The sequence below is a fragment of the Corvus kubaryi genome, unplaced genomic scaffold, assembly GCF_017639235.1.
Source record: "Corvus kubaryi isolate FWS band 111438036 unplaced genomic scaffold, C.kubaryi_AGA036_p1.0 37396, whole genome shotgun sequence".
NCBI lineage: Eukaryota > Metazoa > Chordata > Aves > Passeriformes > Corvidae > Corvus > Corvus kubaryi.
The window spans coordinates 20,356,471-20,375,531 of record NW_024581135.1 but is presented as its reverse complement, the minus strand read 5'-3'; the positions used below and the strand labels follow the sequence as shown (position 1 = coordinate 20,375,531).

At 37.2% G+C, this 19,061-nt stretch overlaps 1 protein-coding gene across 3 annotated transcripts in view; it reads left to right on the top strand.

Moving 5' to 3' along the window:
• Positions 1–17,660, top strand: part of SLC25A12 (solute carrier family 25 member 12) — a 47,729-nt gene extending 30,069 nt beyond the window's left edge. For 2 of the 3 annotated variants that reach the window (XM_042040634.1, XM_042040635.1), the window contains 8 exons: positions 160–318; positions 3,539–3,591; positions 3,791–3,871; positions 12,219–12,359; positions 13,699–13,837; positions 16,090–16,248; positions 16,431–16,521; positions 17,061–17,660. In XM_042040634.1, the coding sequence (XP_041896568.1) occupies positions 160–318; positions 3,539–3,591; positions 3,791–3,871; positions 12,219–12,359; positions 13,699–13,837; positions 16,090–16,248; positions 16,431–16,521; positions 17,061–17,244 (1,007 nt within the window). In that variant the 3' untranslated portion in view covers positions 17,245–17,660. Of the gene's footprint in view, positions 1–159; positions 319–3,538; positions 3,592–3,790; positions 3,872–12,218; positions 12,360–13,698; positions 13,838–15,442; positions 15,576–16,089; positions 16,249–16,430; positions 16,522–17,060 lie in introns of those variants that run through there. The other variant, XR_006018142.1, reaches the window with a different exon arrangement.
• The last annotated feature ends 1,401 nt before the right edge of the window (positions 17,661–19,061 follow it).

The window sequence follows — 19,061 nt, the reverse complement described above, 5'->3', positions numbered from 1 at the left end:
ACCTTCATTAACGTTCTTTCTTACTTCCAACATATCAGAGGTCTTACCAGCTTATATATTCTTTGTGTTTAAATAAATGCTGTAGAAAATCATCCTGATAATTATATATTACACCAGCAATGATGTTGCAGAAGTAATACTCCAAATGCTTTCTTACAGCTGTTGGTGCTACTGCAGTCTATCCCATAGACCTGGTGAAAACTCGTATGCAGAATCAGCGCTCCACAGGTTCAGTCGTAGGGGAGTTGATGTATAAAAACAGCTTTGACTGCTTCAAAAAGGTTTTGCGTTTTGAAGGCTTTTTTGGTCTTTACAGAGGTAAGTGAATTAAAAAAAAAGTCAGTAATTTTCTGCCCCCTTTTTTTATTTTAATACCCCAACAGCTAGTTTCCTATGGGAAAACCAGGATACTTGATAGCATGTCTAATTTTGCGTTCATTTCTGAGCTCAGTATTTATCTTCCATTGTGCACCCTTCATCATAAACAATTGCTGGGAAAAACTGGGCTTTTTTTATTGCTATTGCTGATTTGCTCCTTGCTGCTTAAGTTGTTTAAAGACCTAATTTTTGGGCTGTAAGTGTTGAGGACATAATTGTAACCTCACAAAGTAAGCATTGCAACTTTTGGCTGGGGTCAGACATCAGGAGCAGATTAGCATCTGAGGAATAAAGATTCATTTTACAGCAAATATTTTTTGTTAAGAGACAAAAGACAGTAATTTTGAAATGTATCTGTAAGCTGGATGCCAGATCATATGCCTCATACTTTTGCAGGTAGTGGGACTTGTTTTATAATTTTGTCTGGTGAACAGAAGTTGCATTCTGCTGTTGAATTATGTTGCTCTATTTTACTTGAAAATATCACCAGTGGAACTCAGAAAACTGTAATTTAAAGAACAAAACTCTAAGATACAGATTAAGAATTCAGCTTTTTATCAGTTAGGCTGAAAGCTATCATATCTTGTTTTATCTTGGAAGATTCTGAAAGAGTTTTAATCACATTGGTGATTTACGTGCAGGGTAAATGCTTACCAGCCCTCTGAAATAAATACTTAGTTGAATTCTCTATTTTTAATTGTAATTTCACATAACTTTATGAAGTTCACAATTATCATAAGGATGAACAAAGTATTTATTAATTGGCACACCTGTTTCTTTAGCTGCAGCAAAGTCACTCACTTATGTGATGGCTACAGCATTTTGTTCTGCTTTGTGATGTTTTCTGTCAGTGAAGACACTGGACAGTGTCCTTTATGGACAGTATCTAAGAAGTTTTTGCCTGTGAAAGTCTGTGGGTTCTGGCTAAAGAGTGTTTTGTAGTCTTGCAGGATTTTGCTATGAAAGTAAGTAAGGGAAGGAATATGTTGGTGCAAAGTTGATGAAATAGCTGTAGTCTGTGTAAATTACGTCTTACTGGTAAATTGTTTTCTTTTTTGGATGCTATATCTTTCACAAAGGCAAATACTCCTTGAGTTACATCTGTGAGACTGATTCTTCAGTGCTGTTCTACAGTACTGTTTTCTTTCTCTTGCCCTCCCTGCCCCATTTTTGCACAGCAGCATCTAAAATAATTTGTTATTTTATTTTTGTTTTCTGACCTTTCACAAACACTTTGAAATCAAGGATGATTCCATTGATGAGTTAAAAGCAGTGGTTTACACTTGAAAAAAAAGTTCTTGTTTGAAAGAATGTCAGTTTGCTAAACTTTTTAATAGCCTGTTTAATAATTGTCTTCAAGATTGCTTAGGATAAGAAGTTCATGTAGTTGTTTTGAAAATGTTACAGTTAATGGTCAGCATGTTACTAAGATTTGGACTCAGAGATTTGGATGGTCTGTTGGAAGTATGTTAAACTAAACAGCAGAAACACTTACGGAGTTGGCTGTGGGTCTGTTACTGGCTTCTTATATTCCTGAGCTGGATTATGCTAATTGTATTGTAATATAACTGCATCTATACCATAATATAATGGTACAATATAGTTGTTTACCGCACTTTAAAAAATAGAACTGAACACAAACTGGAAATGTTATAATTCTAAATAAAAACTTAGAATTTTTGGTCAAGAAAATAAAGACTCTTTTGAGTCTTGACATCCACCTTCAGAGCTAATGAAGTTTCTTCTCAGGTCCCTCACTAGACCATGCAGAGTCCCAGGTTCTCTGGCACACCAAATGTGGGTGCCCAGTGAGTTCAGCTACGTAAAGGGAGTGGGGGGATTGTCTTGTGGTGTTTTGTCTGGTGGTTTTGGTTTTTTTAAGTGTAGGCATTGCAGAACCAGATTGTCTTTTCATGGTAGATCAGAAATTCAGGCTGGGAGGGCACCATTTCTTTTTGTTCCTGTCAACCTTTCTTTGTATTTAATAACTACCTTTCCTCAGCATAGTAAGTCTGTAAATCGCACAGAAAGTACTATGTTGGAAGAAAACCCTACACTGCATATATTAACTGCTGCACTTTCTATTAAGGTACCTTTGTTTTGAGCTTCCTTTTAAGGAAGTAGTGTAAAAATTCTGCAGACTGAGTACTTTTGGGAATTCTGAACATTTAACATTTTTAGCTGTGATTTCTTTATACTTAACGAATAGTGGAAAGCAGCATTGATGCAGTTTTGTTGCTGTGAGGTTTTTAGTTAGTTAACTGGCAAACACTTTTGACAAAATGATATTCCATAACCATGGAATAACATTGGGATTTGACCATATCTAGTAAAAAAACCTTTCTTTTTAAGTTTTATGATCTATACATGTGCCAGAATGACTGTGGAGAAAACAGATTTAAAAATAATAGATGCTGTTATAATGTGTTGTGGGAAGTTAAGACTGCCATCTACTGATTTTTTTCTTAAACCTATTAGTTCCTAGAAAAGTGTATGTGCGATTTTCAAATGACAGTTCATGTTGATAGTAGCTATTTTCCCATAGCAAGGACCTTGCCAAAATTGGTTTCTGTCCACTAATACCTCTTTTTAGTGAGATAAAAAATGCTTACTACTAATAGGATTTAAAGAAGTTCATGCTACCATGTTGAACTGAACAAGAGAAAATCCTTCATACCCTTAGTTCACTCGAGTCTTCAGAAAACTCAGGTTAATGAGTCAAGTAGAAGTGAGTTGATAATTTATCATAGTCATGTGTATATCTCACAATTACTATCCTATTTTAAAAAGTGATTGCAAGGTTTATGGGAAATGATGCTAAGGGGCTAAAAAAGTCAAACAAACACTTATGTAGTAGACATATCCAAGGTATATGTTTGGTCATTAAACTTTTTTCCTTCTGTACAGCAGCAGCATCAGGCTTGACTTGGTTGAGGAAGGCAGATCTGGTCACACATTTCATTATAATTTTCAACAGATAATTGTAATATAAAATCGTACTTGTAGGAATATGCAGTGATCTAGCAGCATCCCATACTTAAATGCCTCCCACCTCAAAGGATGTCCCTTGTGCAGAAAGGCATTTCTGAACAGCACTTATAAAATACTAGTTTTTCTATTAGGAAGATAATGTTGCCTTATGATGTCTTTGTTTCTATAGGCTTGTTACCACAGCTGATAGGTGTTGCTCCAGAAAAGGCTATTAAGCTAACTGTACGTATCTTTTTTTTTTTTTTTTCTCCTCCCTGGCATCCTTTTGTTTGTTAACATGCACAGGATTTATTTCCTAAAATGTGTGAAAGATGACCACTTACAAGCATTCTAATATATATGGCTACAAATGTACTTGATATGTATTAGTAAGGAGGAAAAATACCTTAAAATAGTGTGTAATATATTGTATCTTTATTAGGTTAATGACTTTGTCAGAGACAAATTTACTAAGAAAGATGGTTCCATTCCACTCCCTGCAGAGATCCTTGCTGGAAGCTGTGTAAGTATCTGTCCTGTATTCCTAGGAAAAATTGATTCTCAGTGATGTCCAGAATAGTTGGAATGACAGTTAATGGGTGTGCTTTGTCGATTTGAACAGGAGTACTCTTTTTTCCCCCAGTTGCAAGAACTAAAAAAAGTACTTCGTCTGTTTGGAAAGCTTAGCATACTTCTGAGTTAAGTTCCCTTGAAGGATGGGCTTAAACAACTTGTTTTGGCTCAGTTTGCAACTTTCAGTTTCAGCAGTGGTTTTATTCACAAAGTCCAAAGAAGAGGGTGCCTATTCTCCCTTTCTGTAAGTTCTGCTGGGTTGCTATTCATCATTAGTGTGGGAAGATACAGGTACTCCTTGAGAATGGGTTATAGGCATGATTAAGTTTCCTTCAGGGGTGGGATGGAGATGTCTAGAATGGTTTAAGAAAATCTATTTCTTGCTGATGATTTTAAGAAGGAAAAGAAAGAAACTCTTCAACTTGCTGTATGTGAAATTTTTACTGTTACGAAAATATGAAAAACATGAACAATATAGCCTTACCTTTCAGGTAACAGGTATGAGTGAATTGTCTGTTTAAATGACTTTGTATAAAATGTAGCTATGTTAGTCCAGATGATAATTACAGCCCTCATCTAAATATAGTTAAAAAACCAACTGTGTTTTTGTTGAAACTGAGGGCTGTAATTCAATTGATGTTTTAGCAATCTGTAAGTGGTTTGAATTGATACTGATGATAGATTTCTTTTGGTTTTGCACGTTGGCTAATTTCATTTGTGGGATTCCCCAACAGTTGTTAACCCTATAATATGCTTAAGGCTTGAGTTGGGTTTCTTTTGTAGCAGAGAGCACTAATAACTTCCAGTTGAGTAGGCTGACAGGCTGGTATAAAACCTCCTCAGCTTACAACAAAACCTGGGGCAGAAAGGTTGTTGACCTCTGCAAACTTTTAATTCAAAGAAACAGCCCTGAAGGGAGGCTGCTTATAGTTCTGCCTGATTGAATTTGGCAGCCTGGTACATGCTTGAGTCTTCACCTGTCAGTGTACAAAGTTTATTTTCTGAGAAATGTGAGAAAGAGCTCTAATGTGTAGCTAGCAGAAGACTAACCTTTTTCTAGAAAGCTCAGTAACACAGAAAGCAAATGCAGGTCATTTATAATGGAAGAGAATATAATTCATTAGTATTTGTGTTGTGCTTAAATTCATAACTAAAATCAAACATCTGCTAATGAATTTTATTATTTTACATTATTTTGTACTGAAATATATAATACTAAATTCAGTCTACATTAGAGGCTTTTTCATGTCCTGCTAGGTACTCCTTTTTTCAAAAGAACTTAATTGTCTTACTGTAGTGAACATGGAAAAATTGGAGATAAATTGAGCTTCGGATAAGCTTTCAGAGATTTGGATGTTTTTTTGAAGATGAGCAGATTTGTAGTCTGTCCAAACACAACACCTTCAAGCTGACTGTCTTAGCTGATACTTTCATCTCCTTTTTCAAGATAATATTAATCACACTCAATCTGGGAGAATTTTAAAAAAATTATAGAAGTGTTGGTCACAGTTTAGCAACCTGAGGGATGTTTCTCGGTAGCTTCATCTGGATCATCTGATATCTTACTGGTTGAAGATTTTTCTGTCTGTACTGCTGCTTAGTTCAATTTTAGGAATTCCACTTCTTCCTAAATAGCAGAATCTTTGTTAGCAAGCCAGTAGGGTTAAGAGTCTGAAAGTATCAGTTGGCTAAAGCAGGAACAATTTGATACTAGTCTTTCTTTTTTTCATCCTCAGACCTTTTCATTCTTGTTGTGACTGCTCTTCTCTATGTTGACTTGCTTGGAAATAGTGTTGGTCTTCATGCTTTCGCTGTTACTGTGTTCTGTTTTTCTACAAAATACTGTGGGGTGCAACCAGCAGTTACATCCAAGGAAGTGCCACTAGTAAGCTTAGTCCTTTTCCTTGCAGGGGCACACAAGGCTTTCTGTTTGGGTGATGCTGCCTTTCAGTTTTCCTTTTTTCTCTTCCTTCACTCTCTGTTAGTACAAAATGATGGGTTAATGTGCGAATGTTTGGATTTTATATATGCCAAAATTATTTTCAGCATCAGGATTTGGGTACCTTGGTTTTTTGTGGCTTTTTCTTACTGTTCAACACTTAAATATTTTGCTAATAGTACAGTATAAATCTAGGCTAAAATTAAAACATATATTTTCACCTTGTCACAATATCAGAAGAAATAACATTATGCCTGCATGTAGTTCTCAGAGATCTACATATTACTGTCTCTGACCCTCACTTACCTGTGTTTAGTGCTGAACTATCTCCTCATTAACAGGAATAAAGCAGTTTTTGGTAATTTCTGGTATGGAGCTGTATTTTCATCCATTTTACAGAGTTTACAGTAGAGACCTTCCATGCTTTTGAAAGCCTTCCCTCTTGCAAGGTATACAAAAGCACATTGTGCATGCCACAGTCCTCAATCAAAAGAATTCTTGTGAGGAAGTGAAGGCAGCTTGGGAAAGGTTCCAGCAGACATGGCAAATTCTCCTCTCTGGATGGCAGTGCTGTATCAAAGCTTATGTATGGTGTTACAGTCTTCTAAGACCCACACATAAGAACAGGTGAAACCTCTGACATTAAGACAGCAGTAATTCAGGAGACCTTGTGTAGGATGGTCAGTATCCTCAGCTCTGGAGTACCTGCAAGCAGTGCTGTACTGTCCAGCAAGGGGGCCACTCACAGGTGTGTCCCTCCTCCAGAAATGCTAATGCCAGGAGACTGAATCGCTTTGGCCAAAATCTTACTTCTCAGGCTCCAGTTATTCTCAGCTTCTGTAAGAATATGGAGTAAACTCACGTTCCCAGTAAGAGGAAACATCTTCATTCTCACAGCAGTTAACAAAGACTTCCGCCCAGGCAGTGCCTGTTTATATGGTTAGCTGCCTGTCTGTTGTCTTTCCTTCCTTACTGCAGGGCAGGGACCTCCCGCAGGCAGCCCGTGCCCTGTGCTCCTTTAAACCTACCTGCTGGCTGCTGGGCAATGCAAATGTCACTGGGAAGTGTAGGGTCTGGTCTCTCAGAGCCCAAATACTCCCAGCTGCTCTCAAGCTGTAGCTGTATTTGAAAACTGCAGAGCAGCTATGTGGGGCAGCTCAGTTACAGCAGTCAGGTCATACCTGTCAATGAAAGGGCTCTTGTCCCTGATAGATGAAACTGATAGCCTGTCTTCCTACCTGCCTGAAGTATGCTGGTTTGTTAATCATTAACAGCACTATCCACATTTACACATGTTCAGAGCAAACAATTTCTTTCCCTACTGTTACTGTAATTAATTGAATTACATTTCATTGTAATTCAGTGATTAACCTGCATTCCTGCCTTTGAAGTTTTCAGCTACCGTTAGCTTTGAGTTGCAGGGAGACTGAGTGAGGCTTTGGCAATGCTTTCCTCTATCCCGACAGAGGCCTGGGAAGCAGAGAGCGCATGCCTGATATGGACAGTGCTTCCCAGAGGAGCTTACACGCATGACACATGTGAGTACATCGTGAAGGGCAAGGTGCTGTAGGGCAACTGCTCATTCTCAGATGGGAAGCAGTGTTGAAGTAGACATCTAATGCTATGTAAATGATTCATGATTACTGTTACAGTAGACAAAGATACTGTGATTTTTAGGCTGTAATTCCTATGAGTTTCACAGGAAGAAATGGATTATTCCCGTCCTGTGCATGGTGCTTAGCATTTTGAATGGATGAATTGTGTTTCAACAGAAAGATGGTTTTGCTTTATGCTGTAGGGAGGAGGACAGTGCGGGGTGCCAGGCAGAAAGGGTCAGAGAACCTTTGGAGGTGTAGGCAATGCATCTGTTGATAATTAGAGGTTGGGATGTGTGTATGTGTGTTTGTGTTTGCACATACATTCACAGAGGGGTCCAAACTTACCATAGATCTTGAAGCTTTCATAAACATTAAATCTAACATTTAGTCTAAATATTTTTCATATACTTGTGAAAAATAATTTTCATACATGTTTATGCATATATACATACATACACACAAACATGTATATAGGTTTATCAGGCAAATAGGACTGTGTCAAATACTTATTTTTGAAAAAATAATGTGAAATGTTAATGGTTTTTTTTAACAAACACAAAAATATAGAATTATAGATGTCAGACTGCTTTTTCCTTCAAAACCCTGAAGATACTCTGCTTCTTTTATTATACTTTGAAAAGATAAATACAGAAGCAGAATTAAACTTTACTGCTTTATCTTGATTTCTATTGTGGACATTTCAAATCAGGGAGAAAATGATTGTTTAATAAAAGAGACAGTAAGCACACTGTAGGTTCATGAACAATGTCAGCTTTGCCTAGAGAAAGAAGTGCAAGTTCTTTGATGTTTTTAAACAAGACTGTTTTAAGTAACATCTTATTTTAGTTGTTTCTATGGGACATAGTTGTGGTCCAGGATGTGGTGGTTTCAAAAAGGAAGGAAGGAAGGTCTTGAAATAGGCCTCTCCCCTTTGGAGCATATGCCTCTCGGGTGGAATTGGAAAGGGCAAGAGGTCTCATGTTGCAGGGTCATTTGTGTATTTCCTTCAGCCTTTGGCATGTCATGGGGCGTTTGCTGTGGGATCTCAAACTACATCTTTTCTCTCATAACCTTTGCTGTCAGATTTAGTTCCTTTATTTGCTCCTTGTAGAGTTAGTTTACATGACATTAAGGTTAAGTAGAAGCTTTTATTACTGGTATTGATGTGTATGAATAACCTCCATTCAGGAACAAATTTGTCAACCTTTTTTAAAGTGTCTGTTGCAATTTATGTGTGAAGAGAGGTTTTTATGGGAGAGAAATCTAGATTTACTGCACCATCTCCAAAAGCAATTCAGGGACTGCAATGTATACCTCTGTGTGCATATACGTGTGCACGTGTATTTAACATACATAGCTGACAGCTGAAGTAAGAGACTTTGAAAAAGAATGATGCTGATTGCTAATGATTTGCACAGGAGCGTGGAGATTTGTACTGCAAACCTACATGCTTCCAGTTCATTTTTATTTGGCGATCCTTTGTGTCATTCTCCTCTGCATCCTTTCTGTGGAGTGCTCTTCTGCTCCCCAAGGCAGCACTCTCCTCTGCCTCACACATTCTTTGTCAGATAGACAGGCTATCTTTTACTTAAATAGAAAACACTGACAAACTAAAAACAATGCTTGCATTCATTCTTTAAAATATACACAGTGAAAAAGTGAGTTTTCTTGTGTTACATGTTCTGTATTAAAGTCAATGCTTGTCCTGTCTGTACTTGTGATCTGTTGAGGGACCTAACTCATTTGTGCCACTCCACTGAATGCAGCGCTCCTCTTCGTGTGAATCAAATCACTGCTGGGCAGAAAAGTTTGCCAAGCTCCAAGTAAAACAGCGTAAGTCAAGACTTGGATAGAAGGACATATTGCTAACAGGGAGTATTTAACTGGGTATCTAGGTAGTTACAGCTCTTTTTGAGAAAGCTGCCTGTTGAGAAGTCTGTCAACACTGTAAATACTCAAAAGTGTTGATGTAATTAAAGAGCTTTTCAGTGGGTTTTCTACTGATAATATAAGCATAGAGTTTTCCGTATTTTATTTTTCTCAATAACCTGATCACCAAATCATACTCTAATACTGTTGGAATACATAGTTCTGTGTTAACTATATAGAATTTGTAACACTGTATGTCTGATTAGTGTTGCTGCTAAATTATTAAAATGTTTTGTGTTCAGAGTCTTTTACTTTCTGTATCAGAAGAGGGCTATGGCTGATTTTAACAGAAAGGTAGGCAGCTGTGCACCTAGGAGAGGAAAATGTTAATTGCAGGAAGATTGAATTCAGGGCAGAAAATAGAAATGTTTACAAATTGGCCTATTTGTGTTTCTGTGGTAGGTGTTAAGCAAATAGGAAGAGTTATTTTGGCTGCTCTGTAGGATGTGCTAATTTTTAACATTAAAATAAAAAATGGAATTTCACATATACATGTAAACAAATAATACATATTTAATAGGCAAGTAGCTGGTAATTGTCTAGAAGGAGTGAATTTCTAGCTTAGTGTTGCAATTTAAAGTTACTTGAATTTTTTTGTGTGGTCCATTGTATTATGTAGCCAGAACACACTGCTTAACATTTTATCTACCAAAATTATTTTTTTAAATGATATAAGGAAATGCTAAACATTTGAAATTGGTTTTATGCTTAATGCAATGTGAACAAAAAAAATTAGTTGTTTAACAGAACTTGCCAGATGCAACTTTTATAAATTTTATTTAGATTGGAACTTTGCCTAGCAAGACAGCCATTTCATCTTGCATGCATAGGTGTGTGTGAACTGGAAAAGAAAAGATGAGATGAGAAGTAAAGGGAGTCTGAAGAATGCCTTTGGACATGAGTGGTGTCAGATAACTGAGTAAATAATGCCATAAGTCCAAGGAACAGAGAAGATGGGAATCACTTTGGCTGGTCTGGGAGTTCTGGTGATCTTCCCAATGCTTGCAACAAATGTCCACAAAAATGTAGGTTTTGATTTGCTTTCGGAGAGGTGAAGAAGTGAGGGAATAAAATTAAGAATGACTGTATGGACTGATTATTTGAGTAGGAAGTGTTAAAGACAGTACTTACTACAGTGGAGATAGTTAATCAGAAGCAGTGGTGGATCTCCCACTGTTTGGGTCAAGGTGCTTAAGTAAAGCTGGTGCAGTGATGATTTTAAGTGTCAATATTGAGTGAAGTTATAAATGGGGCTTGCAATAAAAGGCTGTCAGTGCTCAGTAAAGGCTCAGTGAAGTATGGGATGCTTGGTCAGCGGAGGCATTGATGCTTCTTGCCCCCAGCCCATAGGTACTCCTGAAGTGCTGGGCCATTCTCAGTAAGAGCTGATGAGGTTTGCAATGCTCTGTTGTCTCTAGGCTAGAATAATGCAGATTGGCAACTTCTAAACTGTGCATCAGGGCTAATCTCAAATTTATTCTGCCTGCTGCTGGAGAGAAAAGATGGTGCTATAGGCAGAAAGGGTTGGTGTTCGTTAGTTGTGAATCAGTTAGCAGAGAACACCATGCAGGCTGTCCAGGAGGTGCAATATCAGACTATTGGGTTTACTTCACCACACCCCTGTATGCACACCCCCCTCCCAAACCCCCAGCATCACAAAAAGGGTTTATTGCCTGGGCAATGTAGAAGTGGTAAAATGTTTTAATTGCAGATGTTCTGCATTTATTTACTTCACTAAAATTTGATGGGTTGGAGGAATGGATCAGAATTAAGAGGAGCTTTTATATTGTGCAAGAAATCATTTTTAAAGTTGGCTGTATTCAAGTGGTTATATGCCACAAATTTTAAGGAAGTGGGTTTAATTCTTAAATGAAAAAAGGTGGCTTAGGAAGAGGGGAGGATAACAAGCTTAGTAAAATATAGCTGGTTTGTGATGAACCACACACTTCTTCAGAAGTGAATGGTAGTACCTGCAGCAAACCGGGGAGAAACCTAAACATGTCATTTTAAATGGGTTTAAAAACTCTGAAACTGAACTATCGGGTTGAATCTCTCTCAAACCTGAGATGCAGTTCTTTGAAAGTCTTTGGTTAAAGTGCAGAATCAAAAGCTGCTTTACAACACTGCTGCTGGAAAGTTTGCAAGGTAGTCCTTCAACACTGCCAAGAGAGTATTTCCTGCAAGCAAAATCTGTCACGCTCAGTGCAAAGATATGACTCCTGTTTCTGTCTAGTATCATATTTTGAAATGTTAGTCTTCCTATTTGAATTTTATATTTTGTTTCCACTTAGGACTATTACTGACTGCTAAACAAAACTCCAAACACCTTTTCTAATAATTTAAAATTACACTGTAAAATGCAAATTTACCTTTTAAACAGTATCACTTCCAAATGCAAATAACATGTCTACACATTGGTGATGGATTATTATTGAATAAACATAAGGTCTTTATGTGTATTTGATGCTCTCGTAGCACAAGTCTAATGTTTATTATAGTTTAGTATTTCCTGTAATATCTGATAGACTTTTAAACACAGCCATGACTTCCAGAAAGCAATGTCAAGGAGAAAAGTAGAGACAAACTGAATTAATTCACCTCAGGGGACTATAAAAATATAAATGTAAAAATCTATATTTGCAAACCTATGATTTCTCATCTGGGGCTTTTAACTTCCAGACAGGTGCTTTATTAAAGCTCTCTCATGTATTTTTACATGAGAATATCAGCTAATGCAGTGAGAAGTAAAGGCACTCATCAACTTGTAAAGTCAATATATCACCACATGCTCTAGGTAATGCAATTTACTTTCTTTTTCCTTGGGTTTGCAGGCAGGAGCTTCCCAGGTCATCTTCACCAATCCTCTGGAAATTGTAAAGATTCGGTTGCAGGTAGCAGGAGAAATTACTACAGGACCCAGAGTCAGTGCCCTCTCTGTTATAAAAGATTTAGGCTTTCTTGGTCTTTATAAGGTACGTACTTCTGCTTTGAGTGCCTTCATCATTTTATGCTAAACTTCTATATTGTTCAAACAAAAACTGTTAAAAACAAAGATGTCTTCTGAATTTAAAACCAATCTCTTCCTGCAGGGCAGCCCCACAATGGAAAACTGAGGAAAACTCACTTCTATATTAATGGCAGTGGGATACAAACAAATACTCCCCCATTCTATCCTTTGGGCTTATATGCCAAGCTACAGGGAGCCCTGTATTGCAGACCTCCTGGCTTCTGGCACTGCTCATTTCATTTGGTGGGGTTTTGTGAAAAGTTTCTTTTGCTTTCCCTGTGCGTTCTTATATTTATTTTGGATCTCTGTATCTCTATTGTTATCTTTGCAGCAGGATATTCTCTTTGTCTTAATAATTTGATGGCAGTGAAACAGTAGTAAAGTTTTGTAGGATTCAGATTTTTAAGAAGTTAAGTGGTGGGATTTGTCAATAAATTCCACTGAAAAAAGCCTGTTCTGTATGGTACTTCAGCAGAATGCCAGTCAACAGATTCCTTCCCTGCAGGTATACTTACTGCGATCATTACAGATCAGGTGTAATGGAGCAGAAGCTATTAGTTTCCTTAAACAAGAAGAGTGTTTCTTCCTCTATCTTCTGCCAGTGCAAGGGTAATACGTAAATTCAGCAGTTGTATGAGCTGTGCACTTACAAAACATTGCTTTATGTGATTTGCCCATAGACCTGCAATAATAGTATAGACATGTGCACATTTACTTTTAGAGCTGAAGCTTTTGTTTTGAATTTGGTAGATGAGATTTGTGACCACTGTATTTTCTTATTAAACTGCACTGAATCTGCAGCGCTTTTTTTTTTTTTTGCTAGCCTTCAGTGCAGCTTCTTTGGTCAACCAGATGATGATCAGTGTGAGGTCTTACAGTGCTCACTGGTATTTTAGTAGTGCCTTTGTGTTTGGTGGAAAAAATGGCCTGCAGGGACTTGTCTTGCTGCTTCCCTGGTTTTCAGAATGACATAAGGACTCATCTTTGCCACTTCCTTCATTGCCTTTGGACACACAGTGTGTAAGAAGTATTTATCCTAAGTACCGATGTCAGGATTGATGTGTATAATTTACCAAAATTAGACATGTACCTTGAATCTTGCTTATTCCAGACAGTTTAGATGTGCTTTATTCTTATTTGCAAGTTCCCTGTATTGTCTGTTTCCTGAGACATTTTATCTTCTGTGTTATTTACATGATATATCAAATGAGTTTGTACTTTCAGGGCTCAGGCTGCTTGCTGGATACCAATTTTAGCCTTATTTACAGAATTTATTTGCATTTTGTCTCTTTTCTCTGTGTCAGGGTGCCAAAGCATGTTTCCTCAGAGACATTCCCTTTTCTGCAATCTACTTTCCGGTTTATGCTCATAGTAAAATGATGCTTGCTGATGAAAGTGGCCATGTGGGAGGGCTTAATCTACTTGCAGCTGGAGCCATTGCAGGTAATTCTGCAGAATGTTTCCTAAAAGTAGTTTTTTTCTTCTTTTAGTGAATAATATTTAATATTCATTTAGTAGCCCCATATAAAGGAAGGTACTGTACCATTGTATCTGATTTAATCTAAATTTGATCACTGTTATCCTTAGTGGGAGGCGATGTAATTTTGATGAGAGCTAATTACATTTGCATAATGTGGATAAACAGCATAATGCAGCTCAGCAACTTGTAGTCAAATTTGATCTGTCTGTCTCAATGGGGTTTTACTTGTTACTGAGCTCTCAGAGTTGAAGGCTAATTTGAATCTTTGATGAACATAAAATGAGAGATCATAAGAGCTAAGAAGAAAATGACTTACCCAGGTTTGGATTCCGGAATAACTGAAAGGAAACTTTGCTCAAATGTAATTGCTGAAAATAGGGCATTAGTTTGTAAAGAAGCTGGAGTACCATACTCTGAAATTTAAAATATTTTACAGCTTCTCAAACAAGTTTAGTACAAAGACAATATGCAGCTGTGATAAAAAGTTTTTTTTGATAAATGGCAAGGGGTATAGAAATACTAGATGTAGGAACTATAGTGGTGGATATTTAAGCATGCAGATAGAGAGGGTCAGATTCTGCACTGCCAAGGACGAGCTTAGCAGATGAAAACCAAGTATCCGCATGCAGCTTCTCAGCCGTGAATGATTCAGTGTCAGAATCTGCAGTTCAAAACCACCACTGGGCTGAGCAAGACACTTTGCCACTTGTTACAATTGTAAGACGTAACTATAGATATACATCAGTCATGAGTGCCTGTGTGTGAATAGTAGTTCCCTATATCGGACTTGATACAGAGCTTGGCCGCACCTGCTCTGTGCCAGTTGGTGTGTTCCTTATGCCAGAGTGAAGGGAGACCACCTAGGAAAAATCCAATAGATTTGTGGCCCTGTTTATTCTTTAGTATTGCAGAACTGCCAGAAATGGAAAATTATTTAGCTTATTATACTCATACAAAACTCCTATATAATTTAAAAAATATTATTAACTTTATCTCCTAGAAGACTTTTTAGACTGCAAACTTCACACCTTCTCTTTGTTTCATTAGTGTTTGTGTTGCTCATACTAAGTGATGAACCCAGTTAAAAATGTGTGTAAATCTCATAGGCCTAGTTTCCTAGTATGTACAGGAATCTGCCTCTCTGAATTGCAAATTTCAAATTCTCAGTTGCTCACTGAATTCCTGTTATGCGTGTGCAGCAGGCAAGAATACAGTCTGAAGGGATCTGCCTGGAAGGAAAATCTGCATATGATTGCTATTTGTGTATGCTTGCTGGCTTAATCACAGTGCTTCTGTTTTCCTTTAAAACCTCCTGAATCGGTCAGTGAGACTTCAGAGTTTATCATCACCTGTGCAAGCCAGTGACTTGTAAAAATTTTTAATTCAGTATTAACCAATTGTAAAAGTTTAACAGAAGTCAAAATTAATTTGATAATTTTAAGTCAGATGATGGTTCCTCTTTTTAAGGGGATGAAGTTTTTACAGTATGCAGAAGTATTCAGAAATAGATAACACAGTTATATACTGTGGAGTAAATTTCTGAAAACTTTCTCCTTTCCTTTGACTAGAAAGCCGAGAGTGGTGCCTTAGAAGTGGAGATTTGTTCTTCCATCACTGCTGGCTAATATCACACTGTTGGTACTAAGCAGACTTGTAAAACACCGTCATTGTCCTCAGTCTTTATATGGCTTGCCTACTGAAGTAAGCAGCATCTATTCTACAGAACAGTCCAAACAGCAGTATAGACGTTATTTCTGTAGAATAGGGGTTTTAAGGAGTAGTTTTTCTCATCAACACCTTTAACAAATGGATGCACAGGATTAAATTCCCAAATCAGTCATCTATGTAATTTGCAAAATATGTCGTAGAGTATAAAAAAATACAGTAAATTTGCACAACTAATTTTTATATATTACATATATAGCCAATTTTATCTTGTTTCAAACTACTGCTATTGCCAGACCACTAGAAGATGCTGAGAATGGTTTTTGATAGTTTATTTCCTTTACTATCAGTTACAGCCTTTAAATTTAGAGGGAAGTCAAAACGATTATATCAGGCATGACAGTTTATATGACCATAAGAGTAAAAACCTGCTTTTTTTGTAATGTCTAGCCTTTGTAAAAAATATGAAAGTTTGCACTTGTATTTTTCAGTTGTGTTTCATCTTTTACAAGATCCTTTGTGCAAATTAAATGTGGTTTTCTTCTAAAAGGTGTGCCTGCTGCTTCTTTGGTAACCCCTGCTGATGTCATCAAGACAAGACTGCAAGTGGCAGCTCGCGCTGGTCAGACAACATACAGTGGAGTTATTGACTGCTTCAGAAAGATTCTAATGGAAGAAGGCCCTTCGGCTTTGTGGAAGGGAGCTGGAGGTGAGAAAAAAATTATGAAGGCTGACCCCAAATCTGCAAATCAGCACTTGCTTTGTTAAGGACTCAGAGCAGTATTTACAAGGTGTGATTGTGAAAAACATAACACCTTGTTAAAAATGTTTAGCTTCTCTCCTGAGGAATTGTTTTATTTGTTTAACATTATGATTTGTAATGTTTAACAGCTCGTGTGTTCAGATCTTCACCCCAGTTTGGTGTTACTTTGGTTACTTACGAACTTCTGCAGAGATGGTTTTATGTTGATTTTGGAGGCCTGTAAGTCAAGTATTTGCTATTTAGCTTGCACGAAACAACTGCCAAGTTCAAAGAAAAAACCCTGACTTTTTCATGCATAGGACCCATTAAAGCTTGTTGACTTTGAGCACCTGTACTTAAAATTGCAGCATGTAAAAAAAAATCCCCTCAATTATATATCCTTACATAATTGAGGGAAACTTGCATGCCACTTGTAAACAGATGAGGAGATAAAGAGCCATTTCCTATTTATTTCAATACACTAATTTGTATTTCCATTGTAGCAACACAGTTTTGTCCATTTTCCTCGTGACACTGGAAGTTAAAAGAATTTACGAAAGTATCAAAAAAATGTAACTTCAGTTTTGGGTTTGATTTAAAATTAAGTAGTGGTCTGACCTCATTCACTTCACCATAGGCATTAATTATTTAAGGTCAGCTTTAACAGTCTTCCATATTCAGACAAAAGAATTAAGTATTTAAGCCTGAATAAGTCTATTTAAAGTCCTTCCTTATGTAATCTAGACTAACAAAAAGACCTTTTTTCTTCATTCGAACAGCAAACCCACTGGATCAGAATCTACCCCAAAAACTCGAATTTCAGATCTTCCTCCTGTGAATCCTGCACATATAGGTGGATACAGACTTGCTACAGCTACGTTTGCTGGTATAGAAAATAAATTTGGTTTGTATCTTCCAAAGTTTCGAGCTCCTGCCACCACCTCAGCTCAAGCACACAGCTGAATCCTGAAAAGATGTTTCAAGTGAACAAAGTGATGCAGTGGAAAGAGTTCACAAGAGTACTGCTGTATTTTTTCCAGTCAGCTGCATGTGTTCTAGCTGAACTGAGCTTGCAAATCTAATTGCTCCTTTCAAATATTCATACATACCTGCATTTATTTATTTACACACAAGGAACTGATTGAAGCTGTGGTTCTCTGCCTTGTTTTAACCAGTGGCATGAAGCTGTAGCCTAGACTTTACCTTGCACAGCTTGCATTTAATGTTACTGTACATATTGTACATCTTTGTACAGAGACATCAGGGCATCTATACACATACATTTATATAATGGGTATTGCAGTTCAAAATAGTTTGAAATGTACAGATGTTTTGAAGGTGTTTTGTTAACAATCGTGACAATAAAATGTTTAAAAACACTTGTGTCAGTTCGTTTCTTTGAATTTTTGGGAAGTTGTCCAGCATGATTGTTTTTCCCTCCACAGAGTAAATGTAAAGGTCAGATGCACCATTTAATGAATGGACAGGACTCTGCAGGAATGCCCTTCCCTCTGGTAACAGCAAAGGAATTAAAATGCTCTGTGCTGGCTCATAAGTGTTAGAGAGCACAGTAATTAGATGAGCACATGCAGTATTTTATTTTCCAGCACTACTTTATGACAAGGAATTCTCTCAAAATACAGGCAATACTAAATGTGTAATAGATATTACGTCTACAGTAGCATATTTAAAACACAGTGAGAGATTTGCCAGTTACTGGCAAATCAAGACTCAAGAATTTTTACAGGGTTTATTACTCAGCGTGTCTTTTTTTCCCCGAATGGAAAACTTGTTATAAAAAACTGAAAGCATTCTCTTTATTTCTAGATTGTTTTACCATGAGATTCGGTTACTCTGTGGAGGAAAAAACCTACTTATATTTGTATTATTTTAATACACCAAACTGATTGTTTACATTTACAGGTGAGTGGAAGTAAAAGAGAAAGTGAAAGCTTGAACTATTTCTGGCTTAATATCTGCCAAAAGTTTCCCTGGTATAATATTTAAATGCAAAAATGTCAGAGGAAATAGGGGAGTCTAGATTTCTCCTGTTGTGGAACAAAATTAGTTACACTGTCCAGCCAGCCAGAGATGAGATGGGTGGGTTTCCAGCCTTGCTTACTGAAGTTTTACATGTTTCTTACAGGGTTAAACATCCTGGACTAGATAATACCCAAGTGGTATAAACTGATTTCAGGTTCTGTTTTCTTACTTAGGTGACAGCAGGCCCATCAGGGATAAATCAGTTTATGAAGAAATGGCTTCTTAAGAACTGAACACTACACAGACCAGCCCTCCTTCAGCTCTAGCCTCTAAGAAAGATAAAAATGACTTTGGTGCTGAATAATATTTAGTGAGCCACAGGTTACAATACATTGACCTTGGGAGTCTGATCACTATTCTCCAATATGACTATAGATAATCCCATTCGAAGGCTTCCTTCTTTATTTGTTGTATTGTGTTGAAGGAATTTCTTGTTCTGTACTGTTTTCTGGATAGAGACAGGCTTCACAGGAACCCTCTCCTGTATCTATGTATTTTGTCCTGTGTTTTTCTAAACAAAGACAAAAATGGTGGGTACCCACTGGCATTTAATCTTAGTCACAGCTTGTTGACTGACTTGATCAAGACCTTAGGAGACTTCACAATGCACAACAGCATTTGTATTTCTTACAGCTCCAAAACTGGACAGTTTGGCTCCCAGAAGGATCATTTACAGCATCTAGCGTCGCTTTTGGTCTCATCGTTGCAGGTATGGCTTTTACAACATTTTTAATCTG